Source organism: Silurus aristotelis (assembly GCF_946808225.1).
Source record: "Silurus aristotelis genome assembly, chromosome: 5".
NCBI classification, from domain to species: domain Eukaryota; kingdom Metazoa; phylum Chordata; class Actinopteri; order Siluriformes; family Siluridae; genus Silurus; species Silurus aristotelis.
Window position 1 is genome coordinate 27,915,190 of NC_139578.1, and position 20,856 is coordinate 27,936,045.

The window sequence follows — 20,856 nt, forward strand, 5'->3', positions numbered from 1 at the left end:
CGGGTGGGTTGGTGGGAGGGAGGGGGGCGGGGGTGGGGGTTGGGGGACTTATTTTTAGGAAGCCAGTGAGGAAAAAAACCCTGCTGGAAAGGTGCAAACAGAAGTTGAATGCATATTTCACGTACAAGCTCCGTTGTCGTCTCCCAGTCTCCCAAAGGCGTCGGAAACTCGCTCTTAAATTCTCCTTCATGTTCGTTCCTCCCTTTTTTTCCAGTCTGCCGTCGATGTACGAGTGACTTTGTCTGACCCCGAGAGCGTTAGCAGGTTCACTGAACACAGAACTCACTGGCTGGCAAAGCGCTCATTCAGCGGGGGTTCAACCAATCATCTGCCTCCGCCAAGACACTAGGCCAGGGGGAGCCCCAGTGGCAGCTGGAAAGGGTGGAGTGGCCAGCTGTGGAGCAGCAGGGTGGTGAAAGTTGGGGGGTGAGGGGCTTGTTGTCGAGGAATCTCTATCTCGCTCCTATTTCGTTTTTATTTCAACTTGGATTATAAATAGCATTTTCTTCTATTTCGCACAACTCATCCCCACCTTCTACACATCCAATCACACACACATACTGTTTCACAGCCTGACTGACCACACATCTGGCACACCATCTGTATCTTCCCCTTTCTGACGAGACAGGTAGCCCCTATATCGCATTGGCAAGAGGACGAGAGGTGCGAACACGTCCCCGTGGTCTCGCCATGCAGCTGGACACATTAGAGAAGCTACGTCAAGCAATTCTCTCTCTCTCTCTCTCTTTCTCTCTCTAACACCACAAACAACTGACTTCTCTATTTAAACTGCCAGGCCGGCTAGCTTGCCCTCTCCGCCACTTGTGTACACACCTCATCTGCACATTGTACAGCTCTGCTAAAAATGAAACGGCTGTCTGAAAGGTCATGTCACTTAAGCAGGTCGTTTTATTATCTACACCATGTATTAGGGGTGTAATGGCTTTCGGCTCGGTGCACATCTGTACCGAATGGAATCCTTTTACGTGCAAATTTTTCCTTTTTTTTTTTTTACTTGAAAACAATGCCAGCGGTATGGAAAAAAGGAACTAGAGTTAGCACAGTGTCACTGTGGCTACTCACTCCGTACTGGAAATACGATTTGTAGTGAAAACTCGTCGCCACTTCCTTTTCCATCAGTGATGCTAACGATTTGGATTCTTTTGAGTTTTAATGTCGTTTCGAAAATTCCTTGTAAAAGCAGGAAATCCTGATGATTCCACATATCGAAGGAGGGAATAAATGAAGGATGGAAAGAATAAAGATATTTGTTAAAGTATGCTGAAATAAGTGGAACAGTTATTAAAATATATCTTTAGAAAATGAAAGATTAAATGTCACACACACACACACACACACACACACACACACACTTATAAACACACATCTGCATTGCACAAATGGGGACTGGCAAACCTAAACTAATTCATTTCCAAATTTAATCAATTTTATTTAATCAATTTAATTGGTACTAATTTAATTGAATACTCAATTTAATCGATATAAAAAGTTTATTGCATTCATTTGATTTAATCCATTTTATTTAAAAAAAAATTAAATACATAAAAAAAATATATATATACATTTTATATATCATTTTATATATTTTTTTAACAAACTGTTGATCACGAATGTTAATATTACAGTCCCGATTTATCGCGGTTTGAATCTTTATTGCGAATTTCAATTTGGCACAAAACTATTTTGTTTCGCGAATTAACCCGATTTCAGTTCATCTTAAGATATGGGTAGCGTTACAACAACGATTCCGCTTATTTATTTATTGGAGTTGAAGACACGCGTCACTGGATTTAGCCAATAAAAATAAAGAATGCAGTGACGTGTATCGTTAACTCGGCCCCTTTTTTGACGTCGTAGGAAACTTCAACTTGTGATATTTCTACGAATTTACACAAAATTCAAATGTTTTCTGTGTGTGTTTAAAGAGTGCGGGAGGATGATGCTTACGGCTTAAACTATTTATATTAAACTTTCTTTTGGTTTCTCCCATTAGGGGTCGCCACAGCGGATCATCCGCATGTTCGATTTGGCAGATGTTTTTACGCTGGATACCCTTCCTAACGCAACCCTCCGCATTTATCCGTGCTTGGTACCGGCACTAAGAGTGGCTGGGGTTGGTTCCCTGACCGGGGATCGAACCTGGGCCGCAGCGGTAAGAGCGCCGCATCCTAACCACTAGACCACCAGGTAACCGACGGCTTAAACTATTTATATAAAAAAAATTATAAAATTAAAAGCATTTTTGGGGTGGCGTCGGTTTTAACTAAAAAGCAAATCTTTGTTTTTTTTGCATTTGTTCCCTCTAACCGTACTGAAATCAGTTGAACCGTGACTTTAAAAAAACCGTGTGTACTACGTATCTGTGGCTTAATTCTAGTCATTTTTAAAGAAAGTGCTTTTGGGAAAGGGGAGAAATCCAGAGAGGAGCCTCAGCTAGAGAAACCCGCTTCAGTACCGGAAATTTCCGTAGTCGAGAAAAGAAACCGCGAAAAGCCAAACCACCAGACACACAGGAGGGCATTTGACTTTCATTTAATTTCACTCATGGAGGCAGGATGAGTTTTTGATGACACCATATTGTACCTGCACTTCAGGGTGGAGGACACCTTGATCTTGGCACCTATTTCAGGATCGCTCACCGACGTCTCCCTGGCAGAAAGTCATCTCGATCTCGGCCCATTAACAAAGAGGCTCCTTGTCATCCTGAAACGTTCAAATTTCTAATTTCCATCAAGACCCATTAGAAGCTCTGGAGTCACCGCAGAACAGCTGATCTCAATTCGAAGCAAATGGTTTAGGATGAGGAACGCATTATACCCCATGGATTATGTGATGTATTCATCATTTCGCTTCTGTGTAGAGCAACATACTCCTCGTGCTGGGCTCGACGCTCAGGATATTTATACACTGCGAAAAGGAACAGCGTATGTATCCGAGTGCTCAGTGCTCGCTTGAATGAAGTGCTCTATATTCTGGCAATAAAGTGTTTCCTTTGTGTTCCTAAATACATTACAATCTCTGACGTTCATCATATATTACCCAATAATTGTTGAATCAACACCTTTAACACCCAGCATTTTATTAACACTAATTCTAAAATTATGTGAAAAATGTGAATCATTTATAAATAAATCCATAAACCCTTCAAATCCTGCAATTCACCAAGTAACTACAAAACAGAACTAATGTTAAGTCATTAACAAAATTTTCTTTAGGAAACCTCCAAACTAATGCGGTTTCTAATATTTTTTTTCTCTCCGTTTTGGCCTTCTGTCCACACCGAGACTGCGTTTTTTTTTCTTTTTCGAAATTGCTCTTTGAAGTGGATAAAAAAAATAAATAAAAAAAATATGTTCCACACTTATGGTTTTAGTTACAACTGTTTAGATTTCCATTTAATAAAGTTTGCAGTCTGCAAACTATAATAATAATATATACATATATATATATATATACTAGCTGAAAGTACCCGTGCTTCGCTACGGAAGGCAGAACGCTAAGCAATATGGCAATAAGCAGTAAGCACTGAGCAGGACTGGATGATCAGAGATCAGAACGTAACGTCAACAAATAACGTACTACCCCTTTGTAGTACGGATACAGGGCAAACTACTTTGAAAATAATTTTTATTGTGCATCTAACATGTAATAAGAAACAATGTAGTAAGTTTAATTAGGATCCATAATGTTATTTTGAATTTTTCAAAACCCTTTCTTAGTGAGCACCTAAGACCCAAGAGGAAGGTATGTTCCAAATTTCATTGCAATCCGTTCAGTGGATTTCGTGATGAATGAGTGAGTCAGTGGTATTTGAGCTTATATATATATATATATATATATATATATATATATATATATATATATATATATATAAATGAAACCCTATTCCAGACCTCCAAAATGCCTATGGTATTTAAAACTTTCTTTCGGCTTCTCCCATTAGAGGTCGCCACAGCGGATCCTCCGCATGTTTGATTTGGTATATGTTTTTACGCTGGATGCCCTTCCTAACGCAACCCTCCCCATTTATCCGGGCTTGGGACCGTGGCTGGGGTTGGTTCCCTGACTAGGGATCCCTGACTAGGGATCGAACCCGGGCCACATCGGTGAGAGCGCCGCATCCTTACCACTAGACCACCAGGGAACCCAAAATGCCTATGGTATTTAGCACCCCCCAAAAAAAAAAAAGACTACATATACGAATCAAACCTGTATTACAATAATTTATTTCCGCCATTTTGTTCAGTTACAATGATGTACAACTTTACATTGTCATGGAAAAAGAGACAGTCATGGCACATTTGAGTTGCATCATGATCCCGAGCACCAAATGATTATTCCTCTTCGGCACAGATGTACATTCTGAAACTCCAATGCCCATTCTCCCGAAAACAACAGGAAACAAAAAGAACACCACACACAGGTTCAAGTACCTGTGATGACTGTGCTGGCTTCATACTTCATCATAGTACATGCTCAGAAGTACACAATAGGAATAAATGAGAAAAATTACTACTGAAAAGCTACAACCAGTACCATGTTAAAGGCATACAAAAAAAAAAAAAAAAAAAAAGAAGACGCTTTTCTATATGTTTTAAAATAAAGACATGGTTGTAGCTTTTATCAAAGAAAAAAAAATAAAAAATAAAAATAATAATCACATTTTCAGCCTGCTCAACAAAAATTCACAGGGAAAACAACAAAAAGTTCAAAGGACCAGAATACGCAGGAACCACCATCATAGTCACTGTGATCATTCACAAATTTAAAACATGCGTTCCCTAATCTTCATACGGAAATGCTGTTCAGAGCGGTTTCAGAAGCTGGATGCGAATTTTTTTTTTATATATATATATATATCATTACATTATTTAATAAGTATCTCAATGAATCCATCAATTCTAATATACTCAACTATATCTATAAAATTTATCAAGACAAATCTTTCCTGATCATTCCGAGCTGCATGAGCGAATTCTACAATATGTTGTTGAAGTTTTTCCTCCTGTTCTACGACACCTAATTTGAATGCGACTCCCGACTGTCCACTCCTGGGGCGGGTTTTTTTTTCTTTTTTTTTTTTCCTCCTTAGTGTACGGTGGAGTCGCCGCACTTAAAAATGAAGTGCTCCCTTGTGGACAATTAACACGTGAACCACCAGAGTAGCAGATGGGTTTAATCAAGGTTCAGCGTGGCTGGGAGGAACCAAAAGACATTACACTAGAGAAAGAAGGGACAACAATTATTATATTAAAAAAAAAAAAGAAAGAAAACAAAACAAAAAAAACAACACCTAATAAAGACATTCAGCAAAAACAAAAAGAAAACAGAGAAAGAAGTACAATATTTAGAGCTAAAGTTTCCAAATCCTCAGTACAAAGTAAGCTCTATCTAGAAAGCATAAAATACAATTGTACATTATACAATTTTGACCTTGACATGTAAGAAGAATATTCCCTGTGCAAGATCATCTCTCTGAGCCCCCCCCTCTTCCTCACTCGTCCCCCCCCCCTCCCGGGTTATTGCTTTCGGCTGGAGAAACTTTTCACGCAATCGACTGAGGAGATGGTTTGCTGACATACTGCGGCAAGGAAGACGAGTCCGTGCTGCAGGATATCCAAATCCCCCCCTCCGTGTTTTTTTTGGTTTTTTTTGGAAATTAAATAAAGGCCGCTCTAAATTTTTTTTTTTTATTTCCCTTTAAGGCATTGTTGCTTTCAGAATGGCTATAAAATAAAAACAAAAATGCAGGGGGTTTTGTGAAGTGACCAAAAGTGTCATTCGGAGAGTGAGGTTCAGAGCTTGGCATTGAAGTTTGAAGTTTGGTGGAAGTTTCATCCGGCGTCTGGGGGGAAAAACGGGGAGGGGAAAAAATATATATAATAAAAAAAAAATAAAAAAAAAGGGATCAAAAGATTTTCTGCATGTGTGCGAGTTTGAGAGAGAGAGAGAGAGAGAGAGAGAGAGAGAGAGAGAGAGAGAGAGGACGGATTCATCTCTTCATAATTCAAAAAAAAAAAAAAAAAAAAAAAAAAGGGGTGGGGAGTAGGAGTCTCAGAGAGCCGTAGCCCTTTCACAGGTCCGGAAAGACGCCACGTGGACGCTCTAACAGGAAGGAAAAGCGTCTCTCGCTTACTGCTGGTAGTTGCCGTATTGACCCTGAGGATGAGGACAAACAAACAAACAAAAAAGTAAGAACGTGAGCTTTTGACTTTGCCGCCGTCTTTTTCTCTCACCCTCGGCTGCTTCAAGAGGCTTCATGCTGGCTGTTAATAAAACACTGGCATTTTTAGCATTACAACTGTGCATGCGTCGTTACACGTGCGAGAACCTGTGCACTGATTGGCCTTGTCTGGTGGCATCTCCTGAGAGTGTGTTGCCTCCAATTTAGGGCTCGAGATGTTACTGTGTCATGGATCACAACAGGACAGAAAAAAAAAACTTGTCGAGGAAAAAAAAAAAAAAAAAAAGAAATCTCCGTTTTACAGTAGGACAGTGGGACACAGTGACACCTAAAGGAAAAAAATATTATGAAGAAAGCACTTCTGACATATTGACTACTAAAACTGAGATTATCCTTAATATCTATAAGTTCCACACTGTAATCTATTCAACACTGAGATGTTCTCAATGCAATTTAAGAATAATGTAAATGCGGGACAAATCCGATCAACTAGAACGCTTCCTCGGACCAATCCTGCATCGTGGGAGGTCCGCCGTTTCTTTAGTTCCCCAATTAGTACAGGTTTACATTTCAAAACTGGAAGGGAAAAAAAACTGACCATTATACCACTATATACTTCCGTTTGGAAACAATTTCACCATACAACAAAACAACGATGTGTACGTCCAAACATTGAAGAGCAAACAGTCTTCTGGAGTGAAATATCTATTATGGAACAGTCTGCTCAGTCACCGCACAGAAATCCTATTGAACTGCTCTGGGATGAACTGGATCGCGAGAAATCTGCCGCTTGATGTTCCTCACTAGTTGGAAAGTATTTTGGAGAAAGCGACTGTCTCCAAACAGTTGCCAAGAAAGTGCAAAGGGAGGAGTTTTCGATGAATAAAACCGTGGAACAGCAGGACCTTCAGGACAATCTTCATTATGACGACCTAATCTGTCGCATATTAACGAAAGGAAGATGCAGGAAAAGACTAGGTGCTTCCAAACTTTTCTCACAGGCTCTGTACAAGCAGAACGAGCCACTTGCTAATACGAATACGCTGATCAGACGGATATACGCAACTTATCGTCCGAACACGGCGAGATACCTAACAAATTAGAAAAACAACGCACCAAAATACCAATTATTTATGTTGGGTTGGAACAACGGTTTATAAAATTCAACAGTGAAAAGTCTGTAGCACAGTTCACGCGTGAGAAGAACTTACTTTGATTTATTTCATTAAAAAAAATCAGATTTTTTTTCAATCAGCAAAAAAAAAAAAAAAAAAGTAAATAAATAATAGAATATAAATAATTAACACCTAACAAAGTTAGCTGTAGACCTTCATTGCCTTTTAAAGAGATTTGCAGACAGTAAAGACGCTGAAATGCGCCGCGGTCTGTATTTTGAAAAGGTCGACGGTGTAATAACTGTCATAATCTACATGCTGACTAACTGTGAAACTGCACGACCTCAACAAGGCGCGGTTCAGCTTCCTTAATGAAAAGAGCTCCTGAGTGAAGAAATCGTTTACTACAGCGAGATCCTTCGACTTTCATCGCGCTGCTCTAAAACAGCCACGGATTTTAGAATCAGCGTTTACTGAGGAAAGAACTCGTGAGAAGCTGGAATGGTGACGCACTGTGTCATTTACATAAACAGCTTGAGAGAAAAGGAATAAAAGTGACTGAAAGACAAGACATGTTATGAAGAGTAACATTTGGTATTTTACATGTATATTTCTAAAAAGGGGTTGACATGTATCCATTAGGGTACTAATAACAATCAACAACTCCATATATGGGGGGAGAGAAAAAAATAATAAAAAAAATGGATGCAAGTGTTTCACTGAGTAAAATATTCATCATTTATAAAATTCACAGTTTCTTGGGTTCTTTTTTGTTTCCCTCTGTTTAAACGAAGGACCTGAGGATTATTTCGACCCCTGATTACAAACCAATGTAAAATACAAGACCAAAAAAAAATTTTACAAAAAAAAATTCAAGAAAATGAAGATAACAGGGAAAAAAAAAAAAAAAAAAAAAAAAAAAAAAAAAAAAAGACTGGAGGTGGGGGTTGGGGGATAAAACAAAAAGGCTAGGAGTTAAAAAAAAAATATATAAATATATATGTCTGGATCTGACAAACGCTTCACGGCAGAAGTTACCTTTGCTTCTTAAACATCTAGTCAGGGGTTGAAATACTCGGTCCGTTATTTCCTCATGTGCCCCTGAATGTTCAAACATAGAGATATGAAAGGAACAGAGTGGCCCCTCGAAACCAAGGGCCACAGAGAAACACAGGAATAACAGAGGCCACAAGAGGACCAGCTCATGAGCTGTCATTGGGCACAGTGACTTAAAATATGTCACTGGCTTTGTGATTCACATGCACCCTTTTTTTCTTCGTTTATTTAGCAGAAGAAGCCACTTTAGCCCAGTCTAGAACCGCATCAGAAATCCACTTATTTACTCTGTTCCAGTTTAGAAAAAGAAAAAGATATATATAGTGCCTTGGGTTTGAAGGCAACAAAATAACAATAAAACAGATTCCTGCTTTCTAACTGACATTTAATCTGAATACAGACTTTCTGACATCATTAAAGACTTCCTTTTGTTTCATTTCTCTGTTGCTGACTTACCTGGTCATAACCGTACGGGCGCTGTGGTTGGCCTTGTGGAGGTCCAGGCTGAGGTGGTCTATACGCTGCATACTGCTGCCCTTGGCCTTGTGGGTAATTGGGGTACTGTCCAGGACCACCTTGAGAAGGACCTACATGAGAAGTAGCACAAGTCAGTGTGCTGCCAGATCCCCGACTGCCAATACAAACTCACACTTGCTTATTAAATAGTAGCGGCTGCACTTCAGGGACTCGAACGCATCTCTCCAGGCCGTAATTGTTTTGCCGAAGTCAGCGTTTGGGTCGACCGTGAATCAAACGCGACGCTGCGGCAGAGCGAATCAATCGGCGGACCGGCTCGGAGGAAGAGGAGTAGGATGAAGGCCGGCTGCGTATAATGATGGTGGCGGACCCACGAGAAGTGCGCTGCCCTGCTAATGTGGCCCAACATCAAGGAGTCCATAAAGCTCGATTTAAAAAAGCCCAGGCTCATTAAGAGTGACGTGGGCCGGCCGAGCGCTCGGCCATTATGCAGCGTGCTGCGCTCGCTCGGGTTCTGCTCGCTCAAAACGAGCCCACGCAGGATCATTAGGTGCACTGGCCCATCTTAACCTTGTGGGCGCTTGGAAGAGCGTCTTCCAGATGGTGCCCGCAGCTTTGCGGTGTGTGCAAACGTGTGTGTGTGTGTGTGTGTGTGATTCTCCAGCAGCTCATTATTAAGACGTAAGAAGCCTCCAGCCCAGCCAGAACGAGCAGGAGAGATGAGCTGACAGGATGTGAGGAGGGGGAGAGGGGGACGGACGAAGCGTTCCCGCTTGCACTCGTCTTTAAACCATAACCTGGTCACCGTTCTCTCTCGTCTAACACGCAAACACGTGAATTAGCACGTAAAGTTATTCATACTGATATATCCAGAGGTGTCAACAAACCTGACCAGGAAAAAAAAAAAACAGCAAGCAGAGAAATTTAGCACAAATCCCCCAGAGAATGTCAGCAGATCATTCATTTAATTTTAGATCAAGTCTGGTGTGAACACTGGTCAATAATATGCAAAAGCCACAAGGGCTTTTTATTTTTTCTTTCATGTCCTTTCTCCTTCTGTGAACTGGGTGTTCTGATTATGACAAACCCTGCTCTAGGTGCTCTTGTTGCCGTTTCCGGCATCAATGTCAGAAAAGCAACTGAGTGGCTTGGAGAACTAAACAAGGCAATTTTGGGTCCGTGGTTAGGAAACTCCCCAGACCCTTAATCCCTTTGAGAACTTGTGGTCAATCCTCAAAAAAACCCCACAAATTCTGACACGTTGACGCTTGTAATTATAATTCAGTATATCATAGTAACATTTAACAAAAAGATCTGGAAACGCTGAGACAGGAGAATGAATATTTGTGTCATTCTTAAAACTCATGGCCACGGCAGTATGTTGGATCGTACTCCCTGATAATCAATCAATCAACCGATACTGGATAAAAACTGTATAATATTACTGAACCAAGAATTTTTTTTTAATTATGCGCTAAGGAAAATAAATACAAATACATATTACCAAGTACATATAGTTATATAATTCAAAAAAATCTGAAATATAACAGAGCTCCCCATGCAGCATACAGTCTAGTGTAAAAACAAACAGCACGTGAAGTCAGTGAGTCGCCTCTAGAGGCCGCTCTCGTAACGACAGCGGACCTTTCTCAGCTGCTCCATTAATAGGATTGGACGCAAGCCGGAAAAACTATCGGTATGGATTTTTGCCACAATACACTATCGGCGCAGATTAATCAGTCGACCTCTAATAAGAAGCCTCGCGTATGGAGTGATTTGACCTTCAATATTCGGAATTTCATTGTACGCTGTATAAGTGACACAAATCATGACAGAAAGCTCAAATCGATGCTAAGATGATGGTAAGTTAATACAATTAGACTAGCATAAATGTGGATAGACATGGAGCTGATGCATGGATCCATTCCTGCATGGAATGAATCACTCTTGTCTGTGAAGCTCACCGTAGCCCTGTTGCTGGCCCGGGTAGCCCTGCTGTGCTGGGTACTGCTGCTGTGCCGGGTAGCCCTGTGGCTGAGGGGGGCCTTGTTGATAGGCTTCCTGCTGCTGACCGTACTGCGAATTTCCTACACATACACAAAAGATGTAAATAAAGACTATACATACATACATACACTATATTGCCAAAAGTATTTGCTTGTCTGCCTTCACATGCAAACTTGAGTAACATCCGATTCTTAATCAATAGGGTTGAATCTGATGTTGGTCCACCCTTCGCAGCTGGAACAGCTTCAAATCTTCTGGGAAGACTTTCCACAAGGTTTAGGAGTGTGTTAATAGGAATTTTTGACCGTTCTTCTAAAAGCGCATTTGTGAGGTCAGACTCTGACGTTGGACGAGAAGACCTGGATCGCAGTGTCTGTTAAAATTCATCCCAAAGGTGTACGATCAGGTTGAGGTCAGGACTGTAGAAGCGGTCTGCATGCCCACTTCTTTATTTTACACACCTGTAACCATGGAAGTGATTGGAACACCTGAATCCAATGATTTGGATAGGTGAGTGAACACCTTTGGCAATATAGTGTATATATAATTTACACCATAATTAATGTGAGCAAAAAAAGAGAAGAAAACTACTGTCATACATTATACAATGAAGAAAAAATTAATAAGCCACTGTTGGATTCTCGTTTTATTTCAGCGTATTAACTCAACACGTGTTCTGTCACATTACACATCATGGTTCTAAGCTGAACGACCACCAGATGGCGCACTCATCATTAGTCCTTAAATTCCAAGTCTGCAATTACAGTGTCACATCAGAAACTCCACAAGCCATGATGTTAAGCAGCACATCTGTTTAGCAACATAAGCGTGTGCAGTGTAAGTGACAGCGTGTGGAATACAACGTGTTTAACGCTACAGTGTAATGAACTTAGGCATTTTCATCTGAACACACCGAGATCCTTCTTCTATTGACCACAAACGAACAAAAAAACAAGTCCAGGAGGTATTTTACGAGATACATTTCAGACTGCCAGTAATAATGCGCTCCAGGAAGGAATGCCTGCTTTAGTTAGAGAGAACAGACAGTAAGATGCCCTTACCCTCAGGTGCCCCCTGGCCTCCATGACTGTACTGCTCTCCATAGTAGTCCTCCTGGCCTGGGTACTGCTGCGGGGGCCCTGAAAACAAAAACAAACAAAAAAAAAACACCCCACGCACAAATCTTTATCGCATGTGCTTTCAGGCAGATGTGAAAAATATGCAGCCAGGTTTTATAATAAACTGTTTTTTTTTTTATTTTTTTTTTTATTGTTTTTGATTTCCTTATACATTGAATTTATACAATTTCCTCAATTATTAAACACCTGAATGAAATTTTAAATCAGGGCCCTAAGCTCTGAGTGTGTGTGTGTGCGTGCGCATCTTATTAATAGAATGCAATAATTTATTGGTAATGCAATCCTTTCTTTTTAATCCGTTCCATTCTCTTTTTATAGCATCTGTTTTCAAAGGCAATTTACTGCGGCTTAACTACGCTCAAATGCTTGTTTTCGACGTTTGTAAATTCAATTTATACACATCGTTTAACTATTATACAAATTCAATTCATTATATTCTAGATGCTTACATCTGCACAACTAAACAAAATGTTTGTGTATTTACTTAAAACATGGTTGTAAACGTGCCATTTGCATTTATCATTAAAAACAATACAAATTTTGATTTATACAATTTACACATTGCAGTAGGGATGCACCGAATATTTGGCCACCGAAAATCTTCGGCCGAAAATGGCCCAAAAGTGCCTTTTTGATTTTCGGCCGAAAGACTTTGATCACTTTGAAACAGTTTGTTGTGATGACGCAAACAGAAACTGCTGCCTGCACGTGCATGTCTGAAGCAACATGTCTGCGTTGTGGACGTGTTTCAGTATATCTGAGAAAGACCCACGGATAGCGATTTGCAAAACATGTAATGCCGAAATTTCGTCTGCAAAAACTTTCTCCAAGTCGGGTTTAATTTATCACCTGGAATCCAAACATTCCGATCGCTATGCTGAATATGAGAGAAACACGGCACAGAGAAGCAAAACCCCTCCGAGCATGCGCACTCCGTCTGTGGTGGACGCGTGTGTGTGCGCGCGTGTATATATATATATATATATATATATATATATATATATACACACATACACACACACGCACGCACGCACGCACGCACGCACGCACATATATAATGTACCCGATTAATGATAAAAAAAATCAATAGTCGGATCAATCGATTACGAAATATTATCGTGATCATTTCTAATCGATTAATCGTACTGTTAATAATAATAACAGTTTGATTCAATAATAAATACTACTAGTCTGATTAATCAATTAATAAATAATACTAGTCTAATTAATCGATTTAAAAATGATAGTAGTAGTAATCTGATTCATTGATTATTGAAATAATTGTTCATTGTCCTCTTCAAAAGCAACCAAGATTCAAATATTTATAATATAAACATAAAGGAAAATTGTGCTTATGCAAATACTTCCAGTTCCGAAAACAGGTATTTTTTTCCACATTTGGCTTTTGCTACAGTAACTGATGTTTTCACCACTGTTTTTCTAATTTAGAGTTTCAGCTCCAATTATTCTTTTAAAGTGCTCTAAAAAAAAAAAAAAAAAAAAAAAGCAGATAATTAAAAGAATATTTAGTAGTCGTCTAGACAGTAAGTAAAGAAGCTGAACCTTGCTGAGGTGGTCTGTAAGGAGGCATGGGCCTCTGCCCCATCACATGGTTGCCCTGGCCCATCATGCCCATAGGGTTCTGCTGTCCCTGGTAATGCTGTCCACCACCACCAGGGGGTATGTTGTACTGCTGCGAAGGAGCCTGCTGGTGCATCATTGGACCTAAAAACAAACGTAATGTTTGGGTGCCTTTAAGCAATTAGTTTTTTTTTTTTTTTTTTTTTTCCCTCACAGACATAAAAAAAAAAAAAAAGAAAGACCACGTGCACATTAGACGTCTAAGTGCTTCAAATCATCGAGCAAATGAATAAAAGCCCATCAGAGTTCCATTATCAAATCAGTAACGAGGTCCAGGATATTAAAATGCATGAGCAATTCCCTCTCTCAATTACAGCCAAATCAGATATATAAATATAAATATATATATATTCATATATATTCAGGCTATTAAATTTGCACACAGACACAAGGACAGGAATATTTCAGTAATAAAGAACGAAATATAGTTTAACATTTAGATTTTCTTTAAAAAAAAAAAAAAGCTATTTTACTGTATGGCCATATTATATATATATATATATATACATACACACACGACTATCAGTTTTTTTTTTTCTTTTTATCAATGGGAGCAGGATCCTAATAGTCAATAGTGTGTTATTGATATATAAGATATAATTCTAATTGAATGCTGTGAAAGACTTGAGACAAAACGCCTCATACTGAAGCGGCAACTCGATAAAGCGCAGCCTGTAGTCATTTTACCTGAAAACAGAAAGTGTATACATCTTACAACTGAGACTCCTGCATGCGTTACATTACATACACTGTCTTCCTAAAACCTGTCTGCCTTATCACGTCATCGACGATCGTACGAATTGCTGTGCGACACTAAGTAAAAAAAAATACTTACCTACTGCACGCCTTCAGAAAAATCTGATTCAAGAACTGCACTATAGTACAAAAACTGTGAGACAAACACTTGACTGAGCTCAAATAAATCTGACAAAAAGGTAGTGATGGGAAGATCAGATCAACCTAAAAAAAACATCTACGCAAACAAACGTTGGCTGCAGTTCCGATAAGATGTGTATATTATATATATATATATATATATATATATATATATATATATATATATATATATATATATATATATATATATATATATATATATATATATATATATATAACTGCACAGCATACATGGGAGTCACGTGACAAATGACCAGAGGACTTGTGACATGAACTACTCGATTCTGCTTCCTGGGTAATTCTTAGGGTTGCGGAATTTCCAAGACTGGAAACTTTTCATGGGAATTAACGGGAATAAACTGGGAATTTACAAAATTGTAATTAAATGGAAATGGGGGGGGGGGATCTTGCAGATTTAATGCAATTTCAACACTCGGACCAGAAGAGTCAATCGGTGAACTACTCAATTCTGTCGCCTGCACATAAGCGACAGAGATTTTGTCATGATTTGCTCATGCAGTAGGAAATGAACGAATCGCTCTTTGAGACGACTCGTTCTTATGAGTCATATTAAAGAGTTCGAACGACTCGTCAATGCAGTAGAGCACCGCAGCTCATAGCAGAGAATCCATTCTTATGTTAAGATGCTCCAAAAGTATAATTAGTTGCAGCATTTAAGTCTAAACCCCAGGGCAAGAATTACATTAGACGGGGCAACACACTACTCCCTGATAATGAATTGATGATTTGTCCACCCTTAGTATACATTACTATATTCATTATATAATTAGACAAGACAGTCTGGGTCATGCAGTGCCATTCATCACCAGCAGCAGCAGCAGAGCGCTACCTTGGTTGGGCTGCATGTTCATGCTGGGTCTGGGACCGTAGCTGCCCATTGGCTGGCCCTGGCTCATGTTTATCTGGCCCTGGTTGCTCATGCCCTGGGAGGAGGGAACGGCGTGGTTGTAGGCACCCATGGAGCCGTGGCTGCTGGGAGGCATGTTCATGGAGCCGCTTGGCATGTTTGGAGGCTGGTTGGGCCCTGGGCCCTGCATGGGCATGTGGTTTGGTCCTGGAACGAGAACATGCACCTTATTAACTCGTCGTTGTTGAGCATGTCATATATGGTCAGCCTGATAAACCACAGTTATAGTAATGTGTGTCAGTATTGCTCTTACCGGGCATCTGGCCGTTCATCTGGTTCTGCATGTGTGGCCCAGAGGGTGGGCCGTCTGACGGCATGTTGTGGCCATGGGGGGTCTGTGGGGGTGCGCCGCTCTGATTCATTCCCCCTGACATACCCATGTTCTGTGTAGGGGGCTGTAAAGTGCAGCACTTTGTTAATCTTCAATGGTTTTTTTTGTGTACTTCAAATACCAAACTATCAGATTTTGATATACAATTTTCAGTCATAAATATATGTAACATTAATTGAATTAAGTTCATAACAAAAGCTCGGTAGAACTTGTGTCCTGTAATCAAAGTGCGACTCTCTCGCTACAGTGGCACCGATCATTGATTGCTTGAATCTCCAAAAACCGATACCGATTTTTTCAGGTTGCGTCGTACAGTACAAGAACTGTACAAGTCTTTTTTTTTTTTTAACTATCGGTTGATTACCCGGTTATCGGCGAACCACGGTCCAACGTAGCAATTGGTATCGCTATTCGCAAACATTAAACACAGGTTGATCTTTCAGCTTTCCATCTTATTCATCTTTTAGCACTTCGCTTCAAAAACACCAGGAACTGCTCTGATTGATCGTGTAATTTGAGATAAAAAGGTATTAAAACAGGAAAAGGGAGAAATAAATCTGGAACGTGTCGGTTGTAACAAACGTATGGCCATATAGGGTGGTTCATACGGAACCTGTAGTCTTCGACTACGATTCGGATTAGAATCCACTTTATTATCTGCATGATGGATCTCATCAGACACCCACTGCTATAGATCTTAGTGTTTAGACCACACTGATGCAAACAGGTGTAATTTATTTGTAAAAATTTAAAAAGGTAAAATACTCACGGCTGGGAGCAGAGACTGCATGTTCTGATTGGAGTCTGCTATTGTGGCTAAGTAGACCAAATTTCTGTGGAGCATCTGCTGGTAGCTATAGGACAAGCAGAACAGGATGAGCATATTACAAAAGAAAGCGTCTCGATTCTTATTGGTCAGAAGGTGCAGACGGGTTCTCCGGCTGCGTTCTAAATCCCAAATGTGTGTTAAAGCTCTCATTCTAGTACGGTGTCTTCTACAGTAAAGACTCGTTCACAAAAAGGTGCATATCAGACTTAGCTAAATCTAATCTAATTAGCAGTGAAGGACAAAGTGCACAAACCATGTACTAATACTATTAATAAAATAGTCCTATTATCATTTTTATCAGTATTCTTTATAAACGACTGTTAAATACGCTCAGTTTATGTAAAAAAAAATAATAAAATGTTATTCCACCAATGAAAAGTTTAAAACAGAGCACTGATTGGTGGATTGCTGCGTGTTTGACCGGTTACGTTTTTTCCCCACATAAATAAAAAGAAACGACCGTTTTAGTAAATTATAGTTGAGTAAAATAAGATATCTGACTTTGAAATGTAGTGAAGTTAATTTAAAAGTCTCCCAAATGGAAATAGTTCGGTAAAGTACAGATACGCAGTTCTTCATAACTCGTTCTCACACACACACACACACACACACACACACACACACACACACACACACACACACACACACACACACACACACACACACACACACCAAAACTAACGAGCTCGGATCAGATATACGTGCCTGCGAGATAAAAGTACTTACTGTGAACATTCCGCCGTTTTCCCTTTGCTCTGGAAGTCCATGATGCACTGAATCAGCTGATTGTTTTCATCCAGCAACTGAAAAGAGAGGACACGAAACAGGCACGAGTGATTCTCCTCCAGAGATGTTCAAGTCTGGGCCACTGAAGGACATTCACAGAGTTGTCCTGTAGCCACGTCTTTGTTTTTACGCCTTACTGTAAGGATGGTCGTTCTTCTGGAAGGTTTTACACTCTCCACAGAGTGACAGTCGGGTTTTTGGTCACCTCCCTGACTAAGGCCCTTCTCCTCTGATCGCTAAGTTTGGCCGGGTGGCTACGCTCTAGAAAGAGTCCTGGTGGTTCCAAAATTCTTCCATTTACAGATGATGGCGGCCACTGTGGTCATTAGGACCTTCAATGCTGCAGAAATGTTTCTGTACTGTACAGACCTGTGCCTCGATACAATCAACATTTCCATGCAGAAGATATACACAAACATTTTTAAATTTTAAAGCGACTCATGCCAAAGTTTTGTTTCCATTCCAGGTCACTAAATTTTAGCAATTTTCGAGATGCTCCTTAGAGAGGCTCAGCTTGTCTTTACCTCCTTCCAGCATTTAGCGTGCATAAGAAACAATAGAAACCCACGCCGACGGCAATAAAACGCGACAAGCGGGACAAACACTAACGCATCTCGTGTGAACAGTCCACCAAATCTTTCCATCGGAATGACAAAGAAGTGTACACGGAAACGGGGCTATTTATCCACACGTCGCCCCCTCACGACTAAAACCCTAATGCTTATATACACTAAAAGTTGCTATAAAGCTTTAGGGATGTCGAAAGATTTGCTGGTCTTATACGCGGCTGATTGCGATTATGTAACCGCATAACGACTTTATATTCTGACGTCGGATTGTATCGCATGCGTGTCCTGTTCAATGTTTTTGAGGTTGCAGTGATCCGGTACATGGTGATACGTTGTTGTTGGTTTTTTATCTCGTCCTCAAGGTTTGCGATTCCTTGACGCTGGCTTTTATTGCGACCCTGAACGTTAAGCCACCCGGCCAAACTTAGCGATCAGAGGAGAAGGGCCTTAGTCAGGGAGGTGACCAAAAACCCGACTGTCACTCTGTGGAGAGTGTAAAACCTTCCAGAAGAACGACCATCCTTACAGTAAGGCGTAAAAACAAAGACGTGGCTACAGGACAACTCTGTGAATGTCCTTCAGTGGCCCAGACTTGAACATCTCTGGAGAAATCTGAAAATGGCTGTGCACCATCCAACCTGCTGGAGCTGGAGTGGTTCTGCAAAAAGTATCAGAAGAAACTGCCCTAAAATGTGTGCCAAGCTTGTAGCACCAAACTCAAACAGACTTGAGGTTGTAATTGGTGCCAAAGGACAAACCTTCAACAACGTATTGAGCGAAGGCTGTGATTATTTATGTACATGTGATTTTATTTGTAATAATTTATAGAGGATTACAAACACACATCTTTTACGCTGTTATTATGGGGTAAAGTTTGCAACATTTTTAGAAAAATATTGAATTTAATCCATTTTGGAATGAGGATGTAACATAACCAAATGTGGAAAAAAGTAAATCCTTTCAGGATCCACTGTAGTTGGTTTAAACGAGGCAGATGAAGAGGAACAGTGTGGTATGGAGACAGATGATCCGCTCTGGCGAACCCCTATGATCACTAGCTCTTTACCATCTCAACCTCCTCAAGTCCCTCACCCTCAACCATTACTACCTCTTCAACCATCACAACCATCCTCACCACCACAACCTCATCACAAGCGTCTTCACCATTTCAAGTCCCTCACCCCACTACCTTCTCACCAACCTCCTCATCACAAACCCCAAACTCCTCTCCAGAAACCTCCACACAATCTCAACCTCCTCATCACAAACCCCCTCACAATCTCCAGCTTCTCACCACAAACCTCCTCATCACAAACCACAAGACAATCTCAAGCTCCTCCTCACATTCTCAAGCTCCTCCTCACAAACCTCCTCCTCACAAACCTCCTCCTCACAAACCTCAAGACAATCTCAAGCTCCTCCTCACAAACCCCCTCACATTCTCAAGCTCCTCCACACAAACCCCCTCACATTCTCAAGCTCCTCCTCACAATCTCAACCTCCTCACATTCTCAAGCTCCTCCTCACAATCTCAACCTCCTCCTCACAAACCTCCTCACAAACCTCCTCCTCACAAACCTCAACACAATCTCAAGCTCCTCCTCACAAACCTCCTCCTCACAAACCTCAACACAATCTCAAGCTCCTCCTCACAAACCCCCTCACAATCTCAAGCTCCTCCTCATCTCAAGCTCCCCCTCACAAACCTCCTCACAATCTCAACCTCCTCCTCACAAACCTCCACACAATCTCAACCTCCTCCTCACAATCTCAACCTCCTCAGTCAAAAATGTCTAAAAAATACAATAAAAAATTAGTTTAAACTAGGAACCGAAACAATATCAAACAGACTGAATAATAAAATAAAACATCTCCATGAAGCTGGTCGTGATCTTCACCCAGCCAACAAAGGCACCAGCGAACCACACTCAGTCACGCAACTGAGGACCAGGCAGGCTGTGTCTCAAATTGCGCTCAGTCCTTTAAACCGCCTCACTACCTAGAGCACTAAAGAACGGTTTATTCGCCCTAACTAGTGCACTAAAAACCCATTTGGGATACAGCGCGGGCCTTCAACTGTGTTCAACACCGCGGGAAAGGAAAACCCTGTTCTAGCGCCGTTTATTCGAAACCGATACAAAATATAGAAATTACACACCCGAGCTCGGTTATTGGATTAGATTTTTTAAAGGGATATTTACAAATCTAGACAAAAATGTAGAGAAAAGTGCAAGCTAATTAGCTCAGCAGGCTAGCAGGCTAGCCTCGTTTTATTACCTTCTGTATCCCCGCGGGGGTGATATCACCCTTCCCGCGTTGTCTGTGAGGCGCGAAAGCCACCGACATGATGACAATTTCTCGACGAAAATCTCTTGATTATTAATATATTTTGTAATAAATAATAAATGTACGTATTTATATAGAAGTATACAATAAGACGAAAGCTAGCAGCAAACAATCACATCCAGCTCGCGCTCGCCGAAACCCGCACACACAACGCAGACGGGCATGGAACGTTCCTCTGTTGCTCTACTCACGGGGGGGGGGGATCCACGCCGAATTGTTTCGCCAGTGCATGTGTCCAGAAGACAGTTTTTAACCACTTACATGATTGAATGTAATGTACACATTTTTTAAGATCCGATCGATTTCGAAAAAAAAAAAGTTTTATTATATGACAGTTTTAATACACGTGCTCATAAAATCGCTTCCCCCCACTGTTAAGAAATGGTTTCTTCCGTTAAGTTAACGCCGGGCAGGCTGCAAAGAACATCACGGAGCGGATCAGAGGCGCGCATGCGCACACACGTACACATGAACATTTGCACACATAAGCGTTAGGATTGAATCATGTGGTCTGAATGTGGAAAAGTGTG

At 40.6% G+C, this 20,856-nt stretch overlaps 1 protein-coding gene across 3 annotated transcripts; it reads right to left on the reverse strand.

The window, feature by feature from the left end:
* Nucleotides 1–4,230: 4,230 nt before the first annotated feature.
* ss18 (SS18 subunit of BAF chromatin remodeling complex) lies at nucleotides 4,231–20,498 on the reverse strand. Of its 3 annotated transcripts, XM_083542902.1 has the most exons (11): nucleotides 20,258–20,498; nucleotides 17,352–17,428; nucleotides 16,566–16,650; nucleotides 15,719–15,860; nucleotides 15,388–15,612; nucleotides 13,563–13,724; nucleotides 11,922–11,999; nucleotides 10,818–10,940; nucleotides 8,833–8,963; nucleotides 8,359–8,421; nucleotides 4,231–6,180 (listed from the first exon to the last, which is right to left on the reverse strand). In XM_083542902.1, the coding sequence occupies exons 1-10, from the start codon at nucleotides 20,324–20,326 to the stop codon at nucleotides 8,404–8,406; spliced, it is 1,110 nt and encodes a 369-aa protein (XP_083399028.1). In that variant the 5' UTR covers nucleotides 20,327–20,498; the 3' UTR covers nucleotides 4,231–6,180; nucleotides 8,359–8,403. The 3 variants fall into 3 exon arrangements, 2 of the variants coding, with proteins under 2 accessions (XP_083399028.1, XP_083399027.1); XR_014533844.1 differs by having other exon boundaries at nucleotides 8,359–8,963; nucleotides 20,258–20,495; XM_083542901.1 differs by lacking the exon at nucleotides 8,359–8,421.
* Nucleotides 20,499–20,856: the final 358 nt, after the last annotated feature.

Excerpts from the sequence above, each read along its gene's own strand:
- ss18 (XM_083542901.1), bottom strand. The coding sequence starts at position 20,326 with ATGTCGGTGGCTTTCGCGCCTCACAGACAACGCGGGAAGGGTGATATC. Across the intron at positions 17,429-20,257 it reads CCCCCGCGGGGATACAGAAG|TTGCTGGATGAAAACAATCA; the intron begins GTAATAAAACGA and ends CTCTCTTTTCAG. Across the intron at positions 10,941-11,921 it reads AGGCCAGGGGGCACCTGAGG|GAAATTCGCAGTACGGTCAG; the intron begins GTAAGGGCATCT and ends GTGTATGTGTAG.